The sequence below is a fragment of the Terrapene carolina genome, unplaced genomic scaffold (genome assembly GCF_002925995.2).
Source record: "Terrapene carolina triunguis isolate 2854851 unplaced genomic scaffold, T_m_triunguis-2.0 Scaffold30, whole genome shotgun sequence".
Taxonomy (NCBI): domain Eukaryota; kingdom Metazoa; phylum Chordata; order Testudines; family Emydidae; genus Terrapene; species Terrapene triunguis.
In genome coordinates, this window is record NW_020664381.1 from 5,671,162 (window position 1) to 5,695,322 (window position 24,161).

Consider the following 24,161-nt stretch of genomic DNA (forward strand, 5'->3'; position numbering starts at 1 on the left):
GTTTGCAGATAGCTGGAATTAGAGAATTATTGCAAACAATAGTAGCAGCAAGGATGATTAGCTCTTTGCAGACCAATGTCTCAACATCTAGCATCTTGCGGTTATCATATTTCAGTAACACTGCGGGTTTATCTCTCTAAAGCTTGTGATTATCATATTTCTAAAGCAGTTAGCTCACCAACAGACTTTATGCAGACTCCCTCCTTACTATTTAGTTATATTAAAAGAACATTATGTTGTGCAGTTTGGTTCAGGCTTTTAGGCCTGCTCCAGTTCTGGGCAAAGGTTATCAGTGTAACAGGCTTCTGTAGGAGGGTCCGCGTCGGAGTGTGGTGACTCATAGCTTAAGCTGTTATAGTAAAGAAGACCCCCCTGTTCTGTTTCCCCACAGCATATAGTGGCAGAGCGTGTGTGTTGCTTTACAGAATGATGGAGATTCAAGTGTATTTTCCTCTGTTCATTCAGTCCCCTCCCATGGCAAAGTGAAACTTTCTCGAGTTCAATCGTTCCCCTAGAGTGGGTCAGATAGGAAAAGGCCCTTCCCCATAATCGCTCCAGCTGTCTGCTCCGTTCTTTCAGGCTCCTGTAAGCCATTCCAGGTAGGTGGGCGCTGGCAGAGCCGTGGGGCTAGCACAGCCATAGGGATCCTACCCTCTATAGAGCAGCAGGGGGTCTTTTTTGTTAGAGACAATTGCTTAAAGCACATTTTCCTATGTAAGTATTAAGGGGGTGGGGGCATTAGAGAATACCGAAATGGTAACAGAATTGAAACGGTTGCACTGCTCTTATGATTATTTAAATTAATTGTACCTAACCCGACATGGACTCCTCATCCATAGATCACAAAGCACTTTATAAAGCTGAGTATTGTCCCCATTTTACAGGGTGGCAGAGGGGTTACAGCACCGGATCTCAACTTTGTTTTTGGAATTTACACCATTTCCTAGTTGCCAAATTTTGTTAAGTTCCCTTAGTGGCATTTTATGCAAATTATGTAGCAATCTAATTTGCATTCTTGCAAGTTTTCATAGGACCATACGCGTCATCTGATGGCCAACACATTCTGCCCAGAGCAGTAGCAGGATGTCAGGTGACATGAAATTGCACAAAACTTGGCAATTAGCCCCAGGGCTGCTAGACTACTGAGTGGAGGAGGGTGCCTGGTGTGTGTAAAGGGTGGATGCTAGGCTGTCAAGGTGGGTGATTGCTAAAACTGTGGGGAGAGGGGTGCTGGAGTGAGTCAAATTGCTAACAGGTGTTTGGGGGTCAGTGGCTGGCTGTTTGGGAAGGAAGCTGGTTGGGAGCTGGCTGAGGGACTGGCTGGAGACAGCCTGGCACCTGTTCCTCATCTCTTCCCCTGGGTCTGCTGCTGGTACCATCTGTAGTCGTAATACAACAGGGAATATGGTGTGAGGCGAGACAGAGGCTGGGTGCAGACCCCACAGCAACTTCTGCTGTACTCAATTAACAGTTACAGCCTTTCCTGTAGCCCATCTGAATGCATGATGTTAGAGTTCAGTATTCACAACCCCAAACGTTCAAAAATAATGATTCAAACCCTAAAATTGTGAGACTTTTACAAAAGCCCATGATTATGTGCCAAAGATTAAATGGTGTTTTGGTCTGTCTTCTGACTTTTGAATTCCTTTTGCTCACCCCCAAATGTGTATCATAATTACAAAATGGCCAACCCTTGCAAATTTATGTCTCGCTGTACTTAACCTCATACCAAACATGTTATGTGGGAACAATTTTTAATCCTTGCGGAGCTGGGCACAGTTGAAACAAATGACCTAGTGCGGAAATGCTCTGTAGCAGTGGTTCTCAAAGAGGGGTAGGAGTACCTGTGGGGGTATGCAGAGGTCTTCCCAGGGGTACATTAACTCATCTAGATATTTGCCTAGTTCTATAACAGGCTACATAAAAAGCACTAGCAGAGTTAGTACAAACCAAAATTTTATGATGTGTTTATATTACTCTATATTCTATACACTGAAATGTAAGTACAATATTTATATTCCACTTTATATTATAGATTAAAAATGAAAGTAAGCAATTTCAGTAATAGTGTGCTGTGACACTTCTAGTTTTGTCTGATTTTGTAAGGAAGCAGTTTAAGTGAGGTGAAACTTGGGAGTACATAAGACAAATCGGACTCCTCAAAGGGGTACAGTAGTCTGGAAAGGTTGAGAGGCACTGCTCTGTAGCTCAAGTAGTAATACCCTAAGTCACTCAATCTCCAATAAGTGCCAATGTTACACCTTTCAGAATGAGGATTACTTTCTGGAAAGATAAGTTATTAAACTTAAGTTCTGGCCTTTTTGGAGCTTACACAGCAAGAATCTACTCTTTGGTTACACAGAGAAAGTCTTCCATGGATTACTCTGAACCAAACATAAGTAAAAATACAGCAGTAAAGTATATATTAGTACAACATCCAATTTCACTTCCAAATATATTTTGCAGTATAAAATCATTTCAACAAGTGCTTCAGGGCTCTTAAACTGAGTTTTATATATAATGTATTTTTTCCACCCTATCTGGGTCATCTGCAAGGTTGGAACCCACTGCCTTCCAGTCCACAGGACAGACCTCTTCCATGTCAAGATATAACTAGTGGTGGTGCTGGTGTGTGCGCACGGGGTGGAGTATGCTGATATTCTTTACATGGACTAGCCCTTACAGGGAGGGATGGCACATTGCCAGTGGGTTACACACAAGCTTTTGTGGAATGCTGGGCATTGGGAATCTTGGTTTCCATTGCTGGCTTTGGGAGCAGCGTGTGATCTAGTGCAGGGGTAGGCAACCTATGGCACATGTGCCAAAGGCAGCACGCGAGCTGATTTTCAGTGGCACTCACGCTGCCTGGGTCCGGGGGGCTCTGCATTTTAGTTTAATTTTAAATAAAACTTAAACATTTTAAAAACCTTATTTACTTTACATACAATAGTTTAGTTATATATTAGACTTATAGAAAGAGACCTTTTAAAAACATTAAAATGTATTACTGGCACACGAAACCTTAAGTTAGAGTGAATAAATGAAGACTTGGCACACCACTTCTAAAAGGTTACCGACCCTTGGTCTAGTGGTTACAGACTGGATAACCAAAGGTACCTGTGACAGATTTGTCCTGGGTATTGCAGGAAACTGCTCAACCTTCTTGAAGTTTGTTTCATAGGCTATGGATTGTATGCAATTCCATGTGGGGAGGGAGACCAGAGTCTTCCAGGAACCAAGCTGAGTGGAGGGGTGGGGTTAGGCAAATTCACTCCAGTTGTAACACTTCCAGAGAGCTAGCACTGACTGGAGTCTTGCATATACTTGTTCAAACTGAACTCTCCAGGGACCAAAAAAGAAGGAATTTTGTTTAAAGAGGTAAAACTAATGGAGAGCTTTCCTTCTAATCCAGCAAATGGGGAGGGCCCCAATCCTCAGGAAAGTGTTGAAAGGACTGACAGACTAGAGCCCTTGTGGAAGATGGGGTGTGATCTCTAGTAAGTTTAGTGTATGTGTACATTCTTTTATTGTTTTAATGTTTTTTCTGTATTTTTTTTACTTTAAGAATAAATGTGCTTGCTTAGAAAGAGCTGTGTGGTAACTTAATTGTGGCACTTACACTGTTTATAGTCCCTGACAAGAAAAGTAAAACAGGCCTGCTTAGGTAGTCTGACTGCTGGGGAATTCACAGTACAGGCAGGGAACTGTGCAGCCTGGAAATAACTTCATTAGGAGGGAGAGAGATGTGACAGCTGGGAGCTTAAAATGGGTGCCCTTGCTGGACCACAGAGTGGGAGCAGAGATGCAGTTGCTCTGAACTGTGACAGTACCAACATCCTTTGTTTAGGAAATCTGGCATTGAACCTGGGACTTCAGAACATGAAAACACTAGCCTCCAGCACTGGAGTTAAAGAATCAGGTCTCTTAGCATGGAAGTAGAGTCAAACATCTATATGTGGTCTAACTGCTAAAGAGAGTGACAGAACGACACTTAGTGCGGTTTACAGAAGCAAGCAATTTGACATTCTTCTGAAAGGCTGCATGGTAAAGTGAAGGCCAGATTTCTCGTAAGGACGAATGTTAAAATAAAGCCGGAGATAGCTAGTATGCATATTCTTATTTAAAACAAAATTATTTTTTTATTGACCAGTTAAAAGTTTTGATCTGACAGAAAACCAGAATGTGCTTTTTACAAAAAAATACATCTATGTACTTTAACAAGTAAACTTACTTCCATTTACCCGCTGTTCCTCAAAATTTAAATGTACAGTATAAATTTTTAATTTTCAATATAGACATATTTTACCAGTCATCTATAATAAATTCAACTACAGAAGTATCTGGACAAAACACTGAGAAAATAAATAAACAATGACAAAATGAAAAATTGCACACCAGTTTATAAAAAAAAAAAAAACAATGTTCACATACCTAAGTCATATTTCAGCTACCTGTTCAAAATTAAACATTAAATTTAGCCATTATAAGCACAATAGTATTTCTTTATCCCTACTAGCATAATACTAGATCAGGTATTCAAGATACTCTTACGCTAAACAGACTAGCATAGTACAACTAAGGGAATGCAACCTAATTTAAACAGAACAGTAAGGTTGCTTAAGCCAAAAAAAGTAGGTTTTGTAGAAACAGATGTTTCACATTAATATGTTTAATATTAAAGGGATGTTTTCATGATTGTTTTAAAGGTTTTAATTGAAAATTTTTGTTTAGATCACTAGTCAAATGAGAAGGACACCTCTGTTGGCTGGGGAAAAAAAGATGGTTTGAAGGAGCATACCATCACTTCCCCATATTTGTCCTCAACACTTAAATTTAAACATTCACCTGTTTTGCAGATATTGCAGCACAGTGCTGATACATGAGAACCAGGAAAAGAGACTAGAAACAAAAGGACTAGCCCATTTTTTGTCCATAAAAAATGTGCAAAATTAAAACAGCATAAACAGTGAAAGCAAATTAGATTTAAGTTTTCAGCTTTAATAAATTCATTGGTCATTAATTACCTTAATGATGGTGGTAATTTGTTTTTAAAAGTATCTTTAACTTAAATGCCCTATTACATAATTCCTCTAAAACTGAGTAGCCCATTGTAATCATACAGCATGCTGCAATATAGGTATTTTCATGGGAAGCTAAATTAGGAGACAGATTGATTACAGTAGTGTCATTTAAAAAAAAAGCTAACAAAGGGGGGTTTCTATGGCAGAGTCAGTAATCAATATTGCAACAATTCAATGTTCTGAGGTTTTTTATTTTAGGACATATCTTGTCCCTATTCTGTATTTGCCAACATCACAAAACCACTATACAATTTAACATGATTCGCAGTCTTCACTCAAGGGGGTAGTATTAAAATGGTAGTATTTCAGGTCAGTATTGAGATGCATCAGCAGAGCTATGAATAAGCTCACACAGCACATATCAAAACTATGCCTACTTGTGGTTAGTACCACAGCAGTATGCTTCTGAGTGGTATGAGCATCTGCAATTCCCACTGGCTTTGGTGGGAATTGCAGGTATTAGCACTTGTCAGGATCAGACCCTTGTACAAAAAAACCCAACAACCCATATTGCTACCAGGGACCATAGCCCAAAAATTTCATGTACCAACTATATTTGATCATAAGTAAAGGCAAATGCACAAAACTTGCCTGTTTCATTATTGTTTACAAGCAGAATACTGATATTTACAACAATGCTATTGTGGTTTGTTTTTGGAGGGGGATCAGAGAGGGTAAGTTTAGTTTTGGGGGAACAAATACATTTAAGGATCACTGAGAATACAAAGGTTAAAAGCAAAATGAAAAGCTCTGTAAAAACTGCTTAAGATTCCAAAGTAATAGAAAATATTTGCAAGTTTAATTACAAACATTTATTTTTAAAACAAAATTCTTAATAAGTTAGGTACATCCACGGCCTGTCAATGTTGACTGTTCCTTTAAGGAGAAAGTTAAAGGTACGTGAAAAGTACCCACAGTATTTGTGACACCTGAGTGCACACAGTATATATATTTTACACTGGATTTATATCTAAATTACTCAAACAAAAACAAAACCAGTCTTTACAATTTGGAAACCATACAATATAGTGGAAGATTCAGCAAGTGTCTTAATGTCTTCAGTAAAGGATATTAAGTAGTGGTGATTTCATGCATTTGTTCCACAACTTGTCCTAAAATTTCATCAACTATATCAACATCATAATTTACTTGCTGCAAATCTAGATCAGGCATAATTATGGCCAGTAGCTGTCCAACGTTAACTCGGAGGGATCGCAGTTTCAGGCTGTAAGGAGATAATGTTGATCATATTAAGGAAGATTTTTATATAAAGTGCAGATAAATTCTGAGATTACAGTCCATAACATTTTATATTGAACTTTATAAACAATATGACTGCCTTACTGAAAAGAGAAGGTTCTGCAAATCTGAGTTTTACAAAGAAACATATCAGCCAATATAAGACATGATGAAATTTAATTTAAAGTAATCCATGAAGTAACTCAAGGCAAGGATCTAGCTGGACCAGTTTTTTTCAAGGTTTGAGCACCACAGTTCCTGAGCTGGAGGATTACATGCTCATTCCGTTTTAAACAAACACTGAGGGCAGAACTTGGTTCCATCCTCATCACAAAATAGAGGCTCTTTTGAAGCAAAACACAAAAGGATTGTGTTTATTTGTTTGGGTAGCACAAACCCAAATACTGACCCAGATACCTTACTTCAATCTCCATTTTGCTTTCTCAAAACAATTCCAAAGTATTAAAAATTGGAAGTACATGCAGAAACAAGATAGGGCATGGCACATCTGGCCCAAGTGTGAGGCACACACTGAGAGCCACCTCTAGAGACAGACAAAAGGAGGGGGGAAATACCAGCTGGAAAGAGAAATTAATTTGTCCAAGAACTACCTTAAAAATAAAGCTACAATAGGTGTGTAAAGCTATGTTTTAGCTATATTTTTCTGTTACACTCTATAGGTTTTTTTCTGCTTCAGCCTCTTTCCTACTTTCCTTTCCTCCTCCTGTTTATTTTTTCTGTGTTCCTTCTCTTATTCTTGCTTTCCTGTGTTCATTTTCTCACCCCATGCCTCTCTGCTGCTCAAAGTTACTTCCAACTCAACCATCCTTTTTCTCTCTCTTCCTTCTGCCTGCACTTCCTTCCAGGTTAGCATCCATTCTGTTGATAAGTCCCAGCCTGATTTGTGGATGGCCACTAGTGCAACAAATTCAAATAATCCGCAAATCCTTCCAGGCAGTACAAGACATCAAAGTTGGAGGCCAACAGCAAAGAAAATGCTGGCAGACAGAGGAATGATCACAACTGATGCAGCTACAGCTCAAACCAAACACTAGAGATCTGGCTAGCAGTGACAATTCTGAACAGACTTGTATGGAATGGTAACTCAATCTATTACTACAATTTGCAGTAACATTTGAGGAAGGGTGTCAGTAATCCATAACAAAAAACATTTAAGGCCTAGTCTACACTACAGAGTTAGGTCAACATAAGGAAGCTTACATTGACCTAATTTTATTACGCATCTACACTAGAGTAAGTTGTCCACTACGCTGACCTAATAACTTCACCTCCATGCGCAAAAGAGTGTGCTTAGGTCGATGTAGTTAAGTTGCTTACATCACCTGCTGCTGCTTTTGACAGCCCGAGCCCCCTTGCCCTTCCATGGAGCCAGCCAGTGCCATCAGCCCCAGCTTCGCTTCCCCCACATGGGGCCAGCCGCCCCAGCCCCATGTAGGGGCAAGCGGGACTGGGGCCGATGGCACCGGCCAGTGGGCGGCAGGGCCGTCCGCCAGCTGGTGCCATCAACCCCAGCTGCTCCTGGGCAGGGCAGAGCAGGCCAGCCCATGCCACCAGCCCCACCTCTCCTGCACGGGGCCAACCACTGGCTGACCACCATCAGCCCCAGCCTGGTCAGCCTTCCCAGCCCTCCCGTCGCCTCCGCATGGGGCATGCTGGTGGCATCATCCCTATCCTATCACCTCCGTATGGGGCAGGCAGCCTGCCATCAGCCCCCCCACGTGGGGCCAGCCAGTGCCATCAGGGCCAGCCCTGCTGACTGGCCGGCCGCCATGAGCACCAGCCCCATGGCCCCCGCGCGGGGCAGGTCAGTGCCATCAGGACCCACCGCCATCAGCACCGAAACATACAGCCCTAGGGCAGAGGGTTCCCACAGTCAGCCCCGCACCAACTGTCAACCCTGCAGTGGTGGGGCTCTGCCTGTCAGCCTCCTGCAATGCCCCCACTTAAGTCGATGCAGGCACACCTGGTGAGGACGCATACCATTGGCACAAGGAGGGTAGCGTGGACATGAACAGCTGATTTAATTACTGCGCTGGCTGTAGGTCAACGTAACTTACATTGATTTAATTTTGTAGTATAGACCTGTGCTAATTTACATTTGGAGTAAAAACGCCTGAGAAAATGGACAATGTCTTCTGTGCGTTGTATAGCGGTAAGTAAGCAAGCTGTTAACGCCAATAAAAAGCCATTGTTCTACCTGAATAAAGAGAAACCTTATTTCTTCTATTTTTATTTTATTTTTTTTTAGGATTTTCAGACAAACTACACATTTAGATTCTTTAACACTTGCAATCTGGACCATATTATACATAAATTAACCTGAAATATTTTTTGGAAGATAATAAATTGTGAACATTAGCAGGGAAAAGAAGGAGCAGTGAAGATTCAGAAAGCCACAAAAGATTACAGAATCAATCATGAACTTTGACAGGGCTTTAAGGTACAAGCCCGATAGGCTATTCCAGGCAAATTTCTGGTCTAAAAGAAAGAAAAGCGATACCTTTCTTCATCAGAATAACTGACAGGATCTTCAATGTTACTGGTTGTAGAATCATTTGCACATGCTACCACTTGAGGAATTGTAGCTTTTAACTGTGCAACTTCTCTTTTAAGCTCTTCGCACTGAAAACCAATTTGAGTTTTTTCCATTTCCAGCAGTTCAATCTGAGACAGGTAAATCAAAGTAAGTTAATTTTATACTTCTGAAGTCAAGGTGGAGTAATTTAAAAATAAGGCAATTTAAATAACTGGCTTAACTAATGACCAAATCACTTGATTTTTTAAAGAAGTTTACTGATACTTTAAAAAACTAATCTGAAAATTTGTTTTACTGCAATAAATTAAAATTAACTAAATCATGCTTTCTAAAAATGTCACTACTAGTTGGGTATCATATCTACATTTTACAAAAATGCTACAGGAAAACAAAATATTGAAAATTAAAACTATGATCCTGCAAACACTTAAGCAGGTACGTAATTCTGCTCACATTAATATCAGATTTTCTTCAATGTGACTACTCATCTGCTTGAAACCAACATGAGTGTACACAAGTGTTTGTGGTATCAGTGGTTAAAATTGTAGTTATTAAAAAGTCTTAGTGCCATAAAATCTTTCCATTCAAAACAAATTGCTTCAATATTAACAATCAGAAGTTAAGACTTCCAATACATTAGTGAACATACTTTACATATGCCAAAATTTTCAAAAACAGAAGCCTAAAGTTAGGCACTTAAAGCTAATTTAGGCACCTAACAGTTGGATTTCAAAAGCACTTAACATATTTAGGAGTGATTTCACACTGCAAATCCTGATGGTTGAGTACAGACTGGTCAAAGCATTTCAGCTTTCTTGACTTGTGGAAGTTCAATATATCAAAAAGTGGAGTTGAGTACAAACACAACATGGGCAATTTACTTATCAATTCTGTATCTGTGTGTGTTGTTTTCAGATTAAGGCTATTAATGAGGCTCTTGACTTTTTCAGCATAGATGAGCATTTTAAGTATGAAACTTGGAAGGGCGCAATCTATAAAATCTGAAATTCTATGAACAATTAGAAAGCCAAAGAAACATACAAAACATCCACATTAGCAATTTAAAACTATAAGATAGGGAAATAACTAGCAACATTTAAAGAACTGATCTTTTAAAAACTAATTTATCCATCCTGTGTGAATTCCAAAAATAAAACCTGTTCGTTTCTAAAATTAGCTGTCACTTTCTTGATTTTAGCTAATTCTTGGTGAGCAAAAAGTAATGGCAGAGTATAGATACTCTCCTCTAAAAAATATTTTGAAAAAGATGGAGACAAATTACCAAAACTGATCAATTTCCATAACACACACAGCAATTTTGTTTAGAATAGTTTTTTTAAAAAATTAATGGTTTCTCTCCAAAATGAAAATTTTACTCCTCACAAAAGATGCCAGATTGGGTGTCAGAAGCTTTGGATGGCAGCTGATCTAGGAGAAGGTCAACTCCAAATTAAAACCACAGCAGGGTCAGCCATGAGTGGGCTACTTAGCTCCTAGGCTCTTGGTGTGTTCTTTGAATGCAAGTATTTAAAACATGTAACCGACACTCTTTTCCAGGCAACAGCAACAAATTGGCAAAGTCCTGAGAATAGCAACTTGGAATGTAGGTTCACTTAGGGGTAGGTCAGGAGAGGTGGTAGAGGCAATGGCTAGAAAGAAAATCCATATACAATATCTGCAGGAAACTACATGGTGTAGAGGCAGAACTATAATCTTGAAAGATGGATTTAAAGTTTTTTAGTTTAGAGAAAAAAAGAAAATGAATGGGGTAGCTTTCATCATGAACTCAGATCACTGATGTCAAAGGGTAGAAAGAAGAGGAAAATGATTGATAGTAGTATGGTTGATGAGAGAGAATAGGGTTGTTTGATGTCAAAGTTTGCTCCTCAATCAGGCAGACCTATGGAAGACAGGAAGAACTTTAGAAATGAGCTGGAAAGTTGGTGGTTATGGTTGAGAGTGACACCTTGTTAGTGACCAGCAATCATGTTGGTGAAGGGAGCCCAACAGAAGGAGTGGTGGGTAAATTTGGCTTTGGTAAAAGAAATACAGAAGGTGAGAACTGGGTTAAGTGGTGTTTAATGGGAGTTCAGTGGTGAATACTGTTTAAAAAAAAAGAATCCCATATGAGGATATATTATAGTGGAAAAAGCAAAGCCCAGGTAGATTATATTTTGGTAAGAGAACATATGAAAATGGTGAAGGACAAAGGTTGTTCTGCCACATATTCACTCAGTATAACAAGTATTAATAGCTAAAATGTGTAACCTGAGAACACAGGAAAGACAGTGAAATTGAGGAAGAAATTGCACTGGCAGTTAAGTTATGTAAGGGGGCAGAAAGGAAGTTTGCCAAACAGTAAAGGAAGGTTTTCATGCTTTGCCAAAGACAGTGAAGTGAGTGGAGGGAGAAAGTTTAAGAACATAAGAACAGCCATACTGGGGTCAGACCAAAGGTCCATTTAGCCCAGTATCCTGTGCCCAGATTTAGCCAAATCCAGGTGTCCCAGAGGGAATGAACAGAATAGGTAATCAAGTGATCCATCCCCTGTTGCCCATTCCCAGCTTCTGGCAAACAGAGGTTACAGACACCATCTCTGCCCATTTCATTAAGGCAGTGAAGGTAATGTGGCAGAATGAGTGGTAAGATAGGGTACTTTTGGATAACAAGTAATTAAAAACAAATAATTATTTAAAGAGTTTGAGAAAGCAGGTTGTGATGAGAATAAAAAAAGCACACAACATGCAAAAAAGGCAGTTGCTAAGGCGAGAATGGAGGCTGAAGAGGAATTATACAGAAAGCTGGAGGAAGATGATGTCAAGAAAGTATCAGAGGGGTAGCCGTGTTAGTCTGGATCTGTAAAAAGCAACAAAGACTCGTGTGGCACCTTATAGACTAACAGATGTATTGGAGCATAAGCTTTCATGGGTGAATACCCACTTCGTCAGACGGGTTGGCAAAAAAGACGAACAAATGAAACACAAAAGATAGAGCTTTCTGCATGAAGGATAGGAACTGTGTGATGACTAACCCTAAAGGTGTAATAGAGATTGGAAATATTTTTTCCATAAGGCTGTTAAACAAGAAGAGAATTGCAACTGCAAGCACCTCCAACAATCATGGAAAAGCCTCAAAGAGGTATTGATCTCTGTAGAGGAGGTAAAAGCTCTGAATAAGATGAAGAACGGTAAGCCAGCAAGTGAAGATGAGATAACTGTTGATATGATCAAGGCAATTGCAGATACTCGCTTCATACATTACTATGTGTTTGCTGGGATCCCACTTAACTGGAGAATGGGATAGATTGTGCCTCTCTGGAAGGGCATGGGTGATGCAAATGATCCAAATACTTATTGGGCATCACTCGGTTAAATCAGACTCAAAGTCCTTGAAAGAGTTTTGGAGGTAAGGTTTTGGTGCAAGGTGGAGGAAAATATAGGAGAAGAGATTTAAGAAGGGAAGGAATACTACAGACATTATATTTACGATGAGACAGAAGTTTGAAAGAATTATAAATGGAGGGCGTAACTGCTATGTAACATTTATTGACAAAGCATACGACTTGATTCTGCATTGTTTGCAGTATTGAAATCGATAGGACGGGGACTTCAGAAATGTATAGGATAGAGGAACTTTATTGAGGGTCAAGAGCTAAGGTGGTAACAATACATGGAATTTCAGAGAGTTCTGAGGCGGCAGTAGGAGTCAGACAAAGCAGTGTGCTGAGTCCACTTTTCTTCATCCTAGTTATGGAGTTAATAGGAGAACCAAACCTGTGGAGATAGAGAAAGGTAATCTATGCTGACCATCTGGCCCTTTTGGCTGACAGCAAAGAGGAACTGGTAAACACGGTATCAGAGTAGGCATCTGTGTTTGAAGATCATAGTTTGAAGGTAAACACAAAAGACTGCAATTATGCAAGTAAGGAAGAGTGACAGAAGAGCTGTTGACTGAAGTTTCTGGAGAGAAGAAAGAATCTGTATGCTTGGGAAGTATATTTCATGACACTGGACCAAGATCTGGAGAACTGAAAAGAACCCGAAAATGTGCATGGATGGCAGTGAAAAAGGCAGGAGTACTGTGGAACTTGCAATTAATTCACAAACTGAAAGGAAGAGTGTTCACTGCATTTGTCTGTCCCTGCCTGCTCTGATTTGGCAACAGTGGATAACAGAAAATAATATACTGAAGAGAATGGCAGGCAAGCGGAGAGTAAACAGAGTGCACATGGAATAAATTAGGGGGAAGATGAATTTGGGACTCTCAGTGATAGCAAAGAAAGCATGGGAGAAAGAGGACAGCAAGAAAGGACATGGAAGACAGAGGACACGATGGAAAGACTGTCAAGAGAAGTTTGAAGAAAAAAGGACTGGAACTCCAAAACCTACAAAACTGTGCCATGGACTGGAAGGAGTAGTGAAGAATCAGACACCTCCGACCCCATGTAAATGGGAAAAGAAGTCGAAGTGAAGTTAAAAGATGGCAGATATAGTCTCCAGTGGTATCTATTCCGTTTATTAACAAAAACAAATAATGAACTACCCAAAAGCAATGAGAACTCCTGTATATTTGTCTATCAGGGTGTCTCAAGCTTACTCTGGAGGGATCACTTCTAAAGAGAAGTTAGAGTTAGTCTCTGCCAATTCAATGCTTGGTATCTTTTCTAGCCGTTTTTATTAGTTGTGTTACTTGAACACACAATACATGATAGATATATTTACTAGAATTATGTTAATTTTTTAAATTTAACTATTTAAAAAAATATTCATACTTGAATTTTTGAAATAGAGGTAACAGTATACTAAAAAATTAACAAAAAGGTATTCACATCTCTAGCAATTTACAACAATCAAGATCTAGCATATACACAGGAGATGTCAAGCTAATGAGATAATCCTAATTTATTTCCAATTAACTGATTTGCATCTGGATAATTATGATAATTTGTATGTGCAATTGCATCCACAAATTTTGACCCTGATCCTGCAGTGTACTCGATGTGGCTGTTCTTTTTGCTCATAAGGAGCCCCACTGTCGCCATAGGGAGCTCTGTGGATGGAGCTCATTACAGGATCAGGGCCTTGGTGAATAATTTTGTAGCTAGCTGTTGAAAAACAAAACAAAACAAACAAACAAAAAAGACAGGTCCTGTATATTCACTTTACCTTGCCATAAACCATATTAACAAACATACCTCACTTTTATATTGATCTCTCTCAGTATTGCATTTGTCCAGTTGTCTGAAGACATCATCAAGTTGCACAGCAATTTCATCCACCTCATTTTTATTTTCATTGTTAGAACATTTGCTGCATTCCGTTTTTAAATTTAGCAAAGTACTACACTGTTCCTTTAGCTTTTCCATCTCTTTTAAGGCCTGCTCATATAAAATAGCCACTTCTTCTGGACTTTTCTCTTTAAAATTTTCTACTTTGTCATCTGGGAATATAAGAGTAGTCTCAGTTGACTGATGACACATTTCCTTTTTCACATAGTTATCATTCATTTCTAGTATCTTCTGCTCTAGTATTTTCATCTGGTTGGTTAACATTTCACACTGTTTTCGGTAATTTTCTTTTTCTTGGTTTGCTACTTGCAGCTGATTTCTTAGTTCATTTAATTTGATGCTAAAATCCACAGAAGATGTCTCAGAAGCATTAATGATTTCTTCTTGGCTTGTTTCCAAAGTTGATCTGAGTAACTGCATATCTATATAATCTTCTACTTCTTCCTTTTTAACAACTAAACTTGGGATCTCAGTTTGGGTTGATGCAGTCCACTGCTCATATTTATCTTCTGAACTAGCTGCACCACAAGGCTCCTCTTGCATGCTGCCTTGTTCCATGTTAATATGCTCAGTTTTTACTATTGTAACATCACAGTCTGCTACAGGCTTTGGAGTACTGCTCTCCTCTAAGATGATGACGTCCTCATCATCGTCATCTTCAGTGTGATTGTCAAATGTGTGGTTATTTAATCGTGGTGTCTTTGAAGTAATAGGTGAACAACCAGAAATCTTCCGTTTAAGGCTGGGGAGGGAAGAAATGAAATGATCAGCTAGTGCAAACTACTACATTATTCAAAATAATTTCTAGTTTCCCAACTGTATAATTTCAAAGTTTGTGTGAACAGTGCTTATGAAAATAAAGTACCCATTTGTTGGACTGCACTGGTGATTCTAGACAATCATCTGCACTTTTTAATTTCTAAATTTTGAGGTCAACTTTAGGAGTCGTGAATCCTACCATTTTGGAGTGCTCCTGAAAACTGGACATTGAGTGAACTGACGCTATACACAGTGAATAAGAGAGGATGTCTTTCTGCTTATCTATTATAGTGAGACTGTTGGTTGAGCTTGGTACAGTTAAGAACATTAGAAGAGATCAGGTTTCATGGCTGGACTGAATCAAAAGGATTCATCCAAGGCTATTTGGGACAATGGAAGCAACAACATCTTTAGTTAACTAATTCAGAATTAGAGGTAATTAGCAGAAAGACAGGCCAAGTCAAGAGAAAGGTGTTCTTGAATGGAACAGATGTCAGCAGAGAGGCTCTGACTAGAAAGAATGTTATGCTAAGAAAAAAACTACATATCACTAGTCAGTCAGGGTACATATCAACCATTATTTTTATAGTAACCTAGCAATTGACTTGTTTTCACACTATATGATGAAACAGACTAATAAACTTTGGGCCAAGAAGTGACAATATAATAAAAGGTAACCTGCAATGGAAGCTTGTTTGGAAAAATATACTGGAAAGACAGCTAATACAAAGCAGTCTTTCCTGACTAAGAGAAATAGGTAATCAATCTTCCTCCTTGTTAGCAAAATGCTCCCTACATTTGCTTTCCACTCTTCAGAAAGCATCTGATCTAATGTCTGACAGCTATCATAATAGCTCAGATAACACATCAATCATTATTATGGCTGGCACAGCCTGGCAATTGACATATTACAAACACCATAATTATTTTCATCTGCAAATTATTTATTCCTGAGATGAATGGAAAGCTACTTTGCACTTATTCACTAACCTGTTTTCAGGATCCAAATGAGGTGAAGATACTAATCTATTATTTGAAGTGTTTATAGATCTTGTAACAGATATGTTTAAGGCTTCTGTTAAGTGTGATCTTAGAGCACCCTCCTTTCTACTTATAGATGACAATGCATTTTTGATTGAAGAGACAGAAGGTGTTTTAAAATACATTTCATTATTAACCTGTAGAAAAAGCAATATTTAATTAGACTACCTTGAAGGTAGGAGGGGGTACTTGAAATCTAAATTTGGCAGAAATATGTACCTTATTACAGAAGTTCACAATGTGTCCCATACTTGGACCACCCTCACATACAGCTGGAAACCTGCCTCGCATTTAGCAATATGAGAAGGGCAGGATGGTCATGAGCCCTTGGTTGGAAACCCCTGTTCCCATTAAAACAAACAACCCTAAGCGGACTGTTGTAGCCCAACCACCAAAATCTTATTCAAAAGTGTCATCCATATTCTGTTTCAATACGTTATATTTATGGATGATGGAGCTACTTTGAATGGTGCAGTGCCCATTCAAAAACACTATAAAAAACATCCAACCACTGAAATCCTATCCAAAAGTTGTTTGTTTCAGTATGATGTAAAAATACATGTTACTAAGGGAGTAAACACAAAAACCATACGGTGGAGTTCTGGAAATAAAGATTAAAATGTCCTAGACTGGAAACAGGTTCAAATGGTTTAGGAAATAATATAAATAAACTGAACATCTTTGTACGCATCTGTGTTATTAATATTACCAATCTGCAATTACCGTAAAGAATTGTGCTCACTAAAAATAGGTAAAATATGCTTAACCACCATTAAAAGGACTTTCTAGACAAAAATGTATACTTTAATGTGTAAGAGTGCTAAGGTGGGGGGGGGGGGGGCGGCAACTACACTGAAAGAAACTTAACAGGACTGGCACAGGAACTAGACTGTTTGAAATCACTATTTTGCTAACAGAGATGCTGTGGAAACAATCAAGCACTTTGACAGTAGATAGCAGCAAAAGTACTATATCCATTAAATAAGCAAAACCAATAACTCATTAATGAAGCTTTGTTAACTGTATATAACATATGTGATCTTGTAATTGTTTTAAGGAAGTATGGAATTAAGTCAATGTGTGCTAATAACATGTACGTGGGGGATATACAAGCTATACAAAGTAAAAGTGACTAAGTTATATGCAGCAAGAAAACTTGCCCTCTTACCACAAACAAGTTAAAATTTGGTACAAGAAAGATTCCAGTTGGTGCAGTGCAAAAAAATTAACAAGGATCCAATTACATGAACTTAAATGTAAAACCACTGAAACCCATATGGTGTGAAAACAATTGTTTTCCCTCTGTTGCAAGACAATGCAAGATCGGGAAAGCCCCAGGCTTGTACTGCTGTTCGCACCTGGGAGACACTTACGTGTGCAGCTGTAAAGTCTTACAGACAGAGTTGCCAGTATGTGGATTCACTTTGGGGAAACAGTCTTCAAATTGCACAGTATGGCTGAAACACTGTGACGCTGGTAAAGTAAAAACTGTCTATGCTAATAATAATTATTGTGTAGTGGCTAAAAAACCCCGCTTCTAGTATAAATGCAGAAAATGTTACTTTAATTGGTCTATGTTCTGTTTCACACCTAAATTACCTGTAGTAATAAATATTTTGAACCAGTTTATAATATAATTAAAAGAAAAGAAAAATTAAAATGACAAAAAATGCTTTAAAGGCAAATCAAGCTTATAATGTATTATACCCTAGTAGGCTGTTCCATAAAAATCATCTTGCACCCCCTGGTTTGTGCTTTAAGCTAGTATTAAATAGTAATTTAAATAATTATAACTGCTATAATGAGTTTAAAATGAGTTGCTAAATAATAAACTTTAAAAAGGTACACAAAACAAAAATATAATGCAAATAAAACAAATACCAATATAAAAAAAGAACAAAAGTAGTGGAATGTAGACAAGGCATTTATTGGGAGGCACGGTTAGGAGTCAATCTTTCAAACCCTACATAAGGGTTTTTCCATAAGGACTGAGAGCTGTTAACTCAGAACAAGCACATCCACAAATAGGTCAAGTCCTTCCACATACAACCATTCTCAGGAAGGACTGCGTCTCCCCTTGGACAGAAAGTCCTGCATCAGTTTAAACTCAAGAAGTACAGAAGACCTTTCTTTGTTTGCAGGTCTCCAGAGAACCCAGTTTGAACCAGTATATTCAAGCCTGTACCTTTCGAGAGGTGTGTTGCAACCCGAGTTAATTTACCTAATGACCCTCTCTTAGCTCCTGGATGGTTGTAGTCCCGCCTCCCGCCCCCTCCCCCCATCCCCATGGAATTTCATACTATCCCTGGCCCACAATGATATATAAACTTAATACAGTAAGGCTAAACTTAATCCAACAATGTTTTTCCAGGGTACTGCAGGAAATTGCTATATATGTCACACAACAAACAGAATGAAATTGGACAAATGCAAAGTACTCCACTTAAGAAGGAACAATCAGTTACACACATACAAAATGGAAAATACATACAAAATGGAAAATGACTGAGTAGGAAGGAAGTACTGCAGAAAAAGATCTGGGGGTTATAGTGGATCACAAGCTAAATGAGAGTCCACAGTGTTGCAAAAAAAACCCATCATCATTCTGGGATGTATTAGCAGGAGTGTTGTAAGCAAGATACAAAAAGTAATTCTTCCACTCTACTCCGTGCCGATAAGGCCTCAACTGGAGCATTTTGTCCAGTTCTGGGCACCACATTTCAGGAAAGAGGTGGACAAATTGGAGAAAGCGAAGAGGAGAGAAGAGGCCCATCAGCAAGTTCAGGATTGAAATTAGACGAAGGTTTCTAATCATCAGGGAACTCAAGTTCTGGAATAGCTTAACTAGGGGAGCAGTGGGGCCAAAAAACCTAACTGGTTTCAAGACTGAGCTTGATAAGTTTATAGAGCGAATGGTATGATGAGGCTGCCTACAATGGCATGTTGCTTATCTCTGACCACTAGCAGCAAATATCTCCAACAGCCAGTGATGGGACACTAGATGGGCAGTTTAGATTGGACATTAGGAAAAATTTCCTGTCAGGATAATTAAGCACTGGAATAAACTGCCTACGGAAGTTGTGGAATCTTCGTCATTGGAAATTTTTAAGAGCAGGTTAGACAAACACCTGTCAGGGATGGTCTAGATCAGTGGTTCTCAACCTATTTACCATTGTGGGCCACATATGTAGCTCGCTGTGTGTTATGTGGGCCACATCCACACTATATATATTAGACACACACACACACACACACACACACACACAGAGTATGGCCCTGAGGATGTAACATGGGCCGCAGCTGTGTGCTGATTGGGTCGCAAGGGGGCCACAGGCCACGGGTTGAGAACCACTGGTCTAGATAATATTTAGTCCTACCTTGAGTGCAGAGGACTAGACTAGAAGACCTTTCAAGGTACATTTCAGTCCTACAATTCTATTATCTGCCCATTAAAGCATATTTTGTGATTTTACTTGCATATTTTTATCAACTTTTTTTTCACGAAAGCTATGCTTGCTTTTATATATTCTCTAGTAATTTCAATATTTAAATAGTTCTATTTACATTGGTTCAATTACTTTGGAGAGTACATTTTAATACTTTGATAATTAATCACTGAACTTTGAATTCTGCTCCCAAAACATGACTATGAAAACAGTATCTTCTTACTGAATGTATTTGAAAATCTGGTACACGGGGAACAAAGGGAGACATGCACACTCTCATTTTATGCACATCATGAAATATGCATATTAAGTGTTCTTGCACACTAAATTTTGCCATTAAAGTAAAAAGATGATCTGGAATATGGACCAGGTTTTCAAATGTTTTTACTTTTTATTTGTTAGCACTACAGCATTAATATAGTTATGCCAGAGAGCCTGTATTTTTTTTTTCCAATCTAATGAATCAACTGAAACATTAACTAAGTTCAAAATAAAGGACAAATTCTGCAAATAGTTTTTATAGATAAAACCCCACTGAAGATAAGGTTGTCTATGCAGAATGGAAAGCAGAATTTGGCCAGCAGAACCTTTATTGCTAGCAGTGATACAGATCTGAGGTTGAATTTGCAGGACTGACAATTTAAAAAAATTCTTGCTTGTAAATTAAGCAAGTTGAACCTAGAAGACACATAACATAGAGCCTCTCAATGCTGTTTTAAATACCTTAATTTGATCAAATAGTATATGGCTTCTTAAACAAGCGTAATGTGATCAGATATCAGTATGTGTGCACTTGCATATATAAAAACATTAAATATGAGAAGTGTGTATATTTGTTTACACATCTTCTAAATAAGAGCAGCAGGCTCATTGCCTTTAAAAATGTACTAGTAAAACAAAATGCATATTTAAAAATATTATAGTGTTGTGTAAATTATGTTTGAAGCCCCTTTCAGAATGTTATGTAAAAATATTTAAATGATTTACAAAGTAGTTTGAGTAATCTCCCTTATATCCTCTCACCAAACAAAATCAGACACTCAGATGGAAAAAAATATCCCGACCTTCTGAAGTGTACATATAGAGTTTTGAATTTACAGCTTTTGCTAAATGCACATTAGCGGCTACAGTCCAATATACTGTATGTATATTCTTGAATGAATTACATCTGGAAAATCATCATTCAGGTGCATTTACAGCCAAAACTACCAAATTCAAGAGCAAATCAAGATTAAGAGAGACAGTTACCTGTTGGCAGTACTCCAGTCGCCTCCTTAGTTTTTCCCTGTCTCTTTATACATTGGGGAAGAAAAAGTTTAAATCAAAATATAATTCACTGTAAAAATCAATTTCTAGCTTAAAACAAATATAATACTCTTCAACTTTCCAAAGATGAAAAGAATGAACAACGGTTTTCACTAACATTCTGAATTACTGAATATAATTTAAGCATGAAGGCTATTAGGAGTTAAAATTAGCATAACCTCAATTACTTGTCAGATTTGAACCACTGTAAATAATCCTTTTTAAGCTAACCCTTTTCATCAGTACTCAAAACAATAGACTTCCTGAACTGCCAATTAAGGTCCTGTTCATGCTCAATTTACTACTGTGTTGGGGTAGTTGGTTACACCCAACTGTATGTGTAGGCTAGAGCAGGGATCCTCAGGTTATGTAGCCTGCATCACACCTTAGAGTGTCTTCCCATTCAAAGTTACGCAACATCCCTGAGCCAATGCCAGCAATTGTTCTAATAATATTACCCTATGAGAGTATTTACACTGACAGCTAAATATGTATTAATTTAGCAACTGGAAAGGAGGAGAGAGCATCATGTGATCAGCAGTCAAAAACAAAAATGACACCAGTGGTACACAGAACAATTTGAGAATTTCTGCATCAGTCCATGCTAAAAGGAGAGATTATATATGACATTTGATAACACTGTAGCACCGTTCCCTTACAATGGTTTGGTCTGCTCTTTTAGGGCACAAACCATGCTGTAACTTGGTAATATCCCCCAAACAGTGGGTAAGTTAAAAACTTAAAGGTGTTTTACTTCTCATATTTCTATTCTATAATAGGTACATCTTTTCACACAAAAGTCTTTGGTACTCACTTTTTCTTACATGTTTTCTCATATGTCGGATGTATTAGGTCATCATCTTCAGGTTCTTCTGGTACACTGCAATTCCTGATTAAAAGTATTGAGACAAATGGTGCTCTAATCAACTGAGAAAAGTAAAACATGCAATTGCATCTAGATATTCCTCCAGATCCTACTTTACCTGAACTGTGGATCAGGATTCAACGAACAGTACCACTTCTCTGGCAAGCGATCTATCCCATCTGGAAGCTTCCGCCACTTCAGACATGAATCGCATTGAACCCATGTCTGATCAGGTCGTTTTCTGTAAAGAAACATCAAAACATTCATATGAAAATGTTTCCCCCGCCCCTTCCCCCGACTCCTGTGCAATATCATGTAGGAGTAGAGAAACTAACATGCATGTATTCTAGTATTGAGGCCTTTACATTATAGCTTTAGAGACATCTTACTTACTGTAGATCCTCTACTGGCAAATCCAGAGGATATTCTTCATTTTTCTTTGCTTTCATTTCATTCCAGTAATCATTAAGTTTTTCTCCCAGTGCCGCTATTGTAAGTCTAGCAAAGAAATAGTGCCTCATGAGAAACATTTTGAAAAATATTTATTAGCAAGGAAAACATTTACATTCACATAGCTGAAGTTGCGTATCTTAGATCGACCTCGCGCAGTAGTGTAGACAAGCCCTTAGTGATATATTTCTGGCTTTGATTTGGGAAAACTGCTGGTTCAAATACTGGACAAGTCCTTTGCACTAATAGTGAAAATAAAGGTCTCAAACCCAATTTACAAATGACTTTCAGAGAAGAAATAAAATGAGCATTGAGTAACACGATAGTCTATGGCAGAGGTGGGCAAACTATGGCCCGGAGGCCACATCTGGCCGGCAGGACCGTTCTCCCCGGCCCCTGAACTCCTGGCCCAGGAGGCTAGACCTCAGCCCCTCCCCTGCTGTTCCCCCTCCCCCGCAGCCTCAGCTCACTGCACCACCGGTGCAATGCTCTGGGTGGCGGGGCTGTGAGCTCCAGGGGCAGCGCAGCTGCAGAGCCCGGCCTCACCCGGTGCTCTGTGCTGCACGGCTGGCTCCAGCCGGGCAGCGCGGCTGCCTTTCATGGTGCAGCCGCACTACCAGCCACCGGTGCTCCAGGCAGTGTGGTAAGGGGGCAGGAAGTGGGGGAGAGGGGATGGATGGAGGGCAGGTTAGTTCGGGGAGTGGTCAGGGGATGGGGGTGTGGATAGGGGTGGAGGCGGTCAGAGGGCAGGGAACAGGGGGGTTGAATGGGGGCATGAGTTCCGGGGGGCGGTCAGGGAGAAGGGGTGGTTGGATGGGGCAGAGATCTGGGGAGGTAGGGGGGAATCAGGAAGGAGAGGAGGGGTTGGATGGGGAGACGGGAGGCAGTCAGTGGCGGAGGTTCCGGGGGCAGTCAGGAATGAGAGGAGGGGTTGGATGGGGCAGCTGGGGGCAGTCAGGGGTGGGGGTTCCAGGGGCTGTCAAGGAGAAAGGGTGGTTGGATGGTGCAGGGGTCCCAGGGGGGGAGGGAGGAGAGGTCAGGAAGGGGGGGGGGGTTCAGGGGTGGTCTGGGGACAGGGGTCCGGGGGGGCCATCAGGGAACAGGGAGGGTTGGATGGGGCAGGAGTCCCGGGGGGCCATCAGGGGCAAGAAGCGGGGCGGGGGGGTCGGATGGGGGCAGGGCCACACTTGCCTGTTTGGGGAGGCACAGCCTCCCCTAACTGGCCCTCCATACAATTTCTGAAACCCAATGCGGCCCTCAGGCCAAAAAGTTTGCCCGCCCCGGTCTATGGGAATGAGTCTCTGGTTTAGGTATGAGGGAGTCTGGGCAAACACTCACAGTGGTGGTGAAAATTTAGGCCAAAGTATAATTACAGTTGGTAGAAATAGCAGCAGTTGAAGAAAATAGCCTTTGATTCAAAAGGATGGTGACAGATAAGGCAATACAGCTATTAAAAAAATAATTTAAATAGTCCATTTGATAGTCCTGTTAGTACTTGCTCGTGAATATTAGCCCTTTTAGTCCTTTTCTTTTTTGTATATTGATTCATTTACATATTAAACAGATTCTAAAGAATAGTTAATATCATAAAAAGTATGTGGAATTCTAAGGCCCAGAATACTGGTCCTTGACCTATAAGTAACCCTATTCATGATTCTATGCATTAGGATGTATCTAATAAACCGTGGTGCTTCCATGTCTATAAAACTCCAAATATTCTTGGAAACCATTCCTTTTAAAAAAATGTTATAATATAATATAATGCTTACATAAGCATATATAAAATGGATTGCTGAGGGATATTGTTACAGCAGATGTTTCCTATTGGGGAATCAACAGGGAAGAATGCTTATGGGGGAAGAAGAACTCACTGAGAGATATTATCTTGAAGAATGTTGGTCCTCAGCTGTAAAAAATTATGCCTTCACACATAAATCAGGTAAACTAAGAATGTACAGATATTAAAGGAAATCCGATCAGAACATAAGAAATGACATCAGAACACGGTTCTGGGAGGGTGTTTTTGGCAAAGAGGGGTTATGGCCTAAAATCCCTATATAACAACAGAAGTTTTGGAACTTAGGTGAGGAATGAAACTGTGCATCCCACCAGTTACAGTGAAGAAGAGACA

At 39.4% G+C, this 24,161-nt stretch overlaps 1 protein-coding gene across 2 annotated transcripts in view; it reads right to left on the reverse strand.

The window, feature by feature from the left end:
* Positions 1-4,149: 4,149 nt before the first annotated feature.
* The window catches only part of MORC3 (MORC family CW-type zinc finger 3), a 55,694-nt gene continuing 35,682 nt past the window's right edge, over positions 4,150-24,161 (reverse strand). The window contains exons 10-17 of one of the 2 annotated variants that reach the window (XM_024209166.3): positions 21,974-22,078; positions 21,699-21,821; positions 21,530-21,604; positions 20,659-20,701; positions 15,914-16,101; positions 14,072-14,906; positions 8,842-9,005; positions 4,150-6,306 (exon numbers count right to left, since the gene is read on the reverse strand). In XM_024209166.3, the coding sequence (XP_024064934.2) occupies positions 6,153-6,306; positions 8,842-9,005; positions 14,072-14,906; positions 15,914-16,101; positions 20,659-20,701; positions 21,530-21,604; positions 21,699-21,821; positions 21,974-22,078 (1,687 nt within the window). In that variant the 3' untranslated portion in view covers positions 4,150-6,152. Of the gene's footprint in view, positions 6,307-8,841; positions 9,006-14,071; positions 14,907-15,913; positions 16,102-20,658; positions 20,702-21,529; positions 21,605-21,698; positions 21,822-21,973; positions 22,079-24,161 lie in introns of those variants that run through there. The other variant, XM_024209167.3, reaches the window with a different exon arrangement.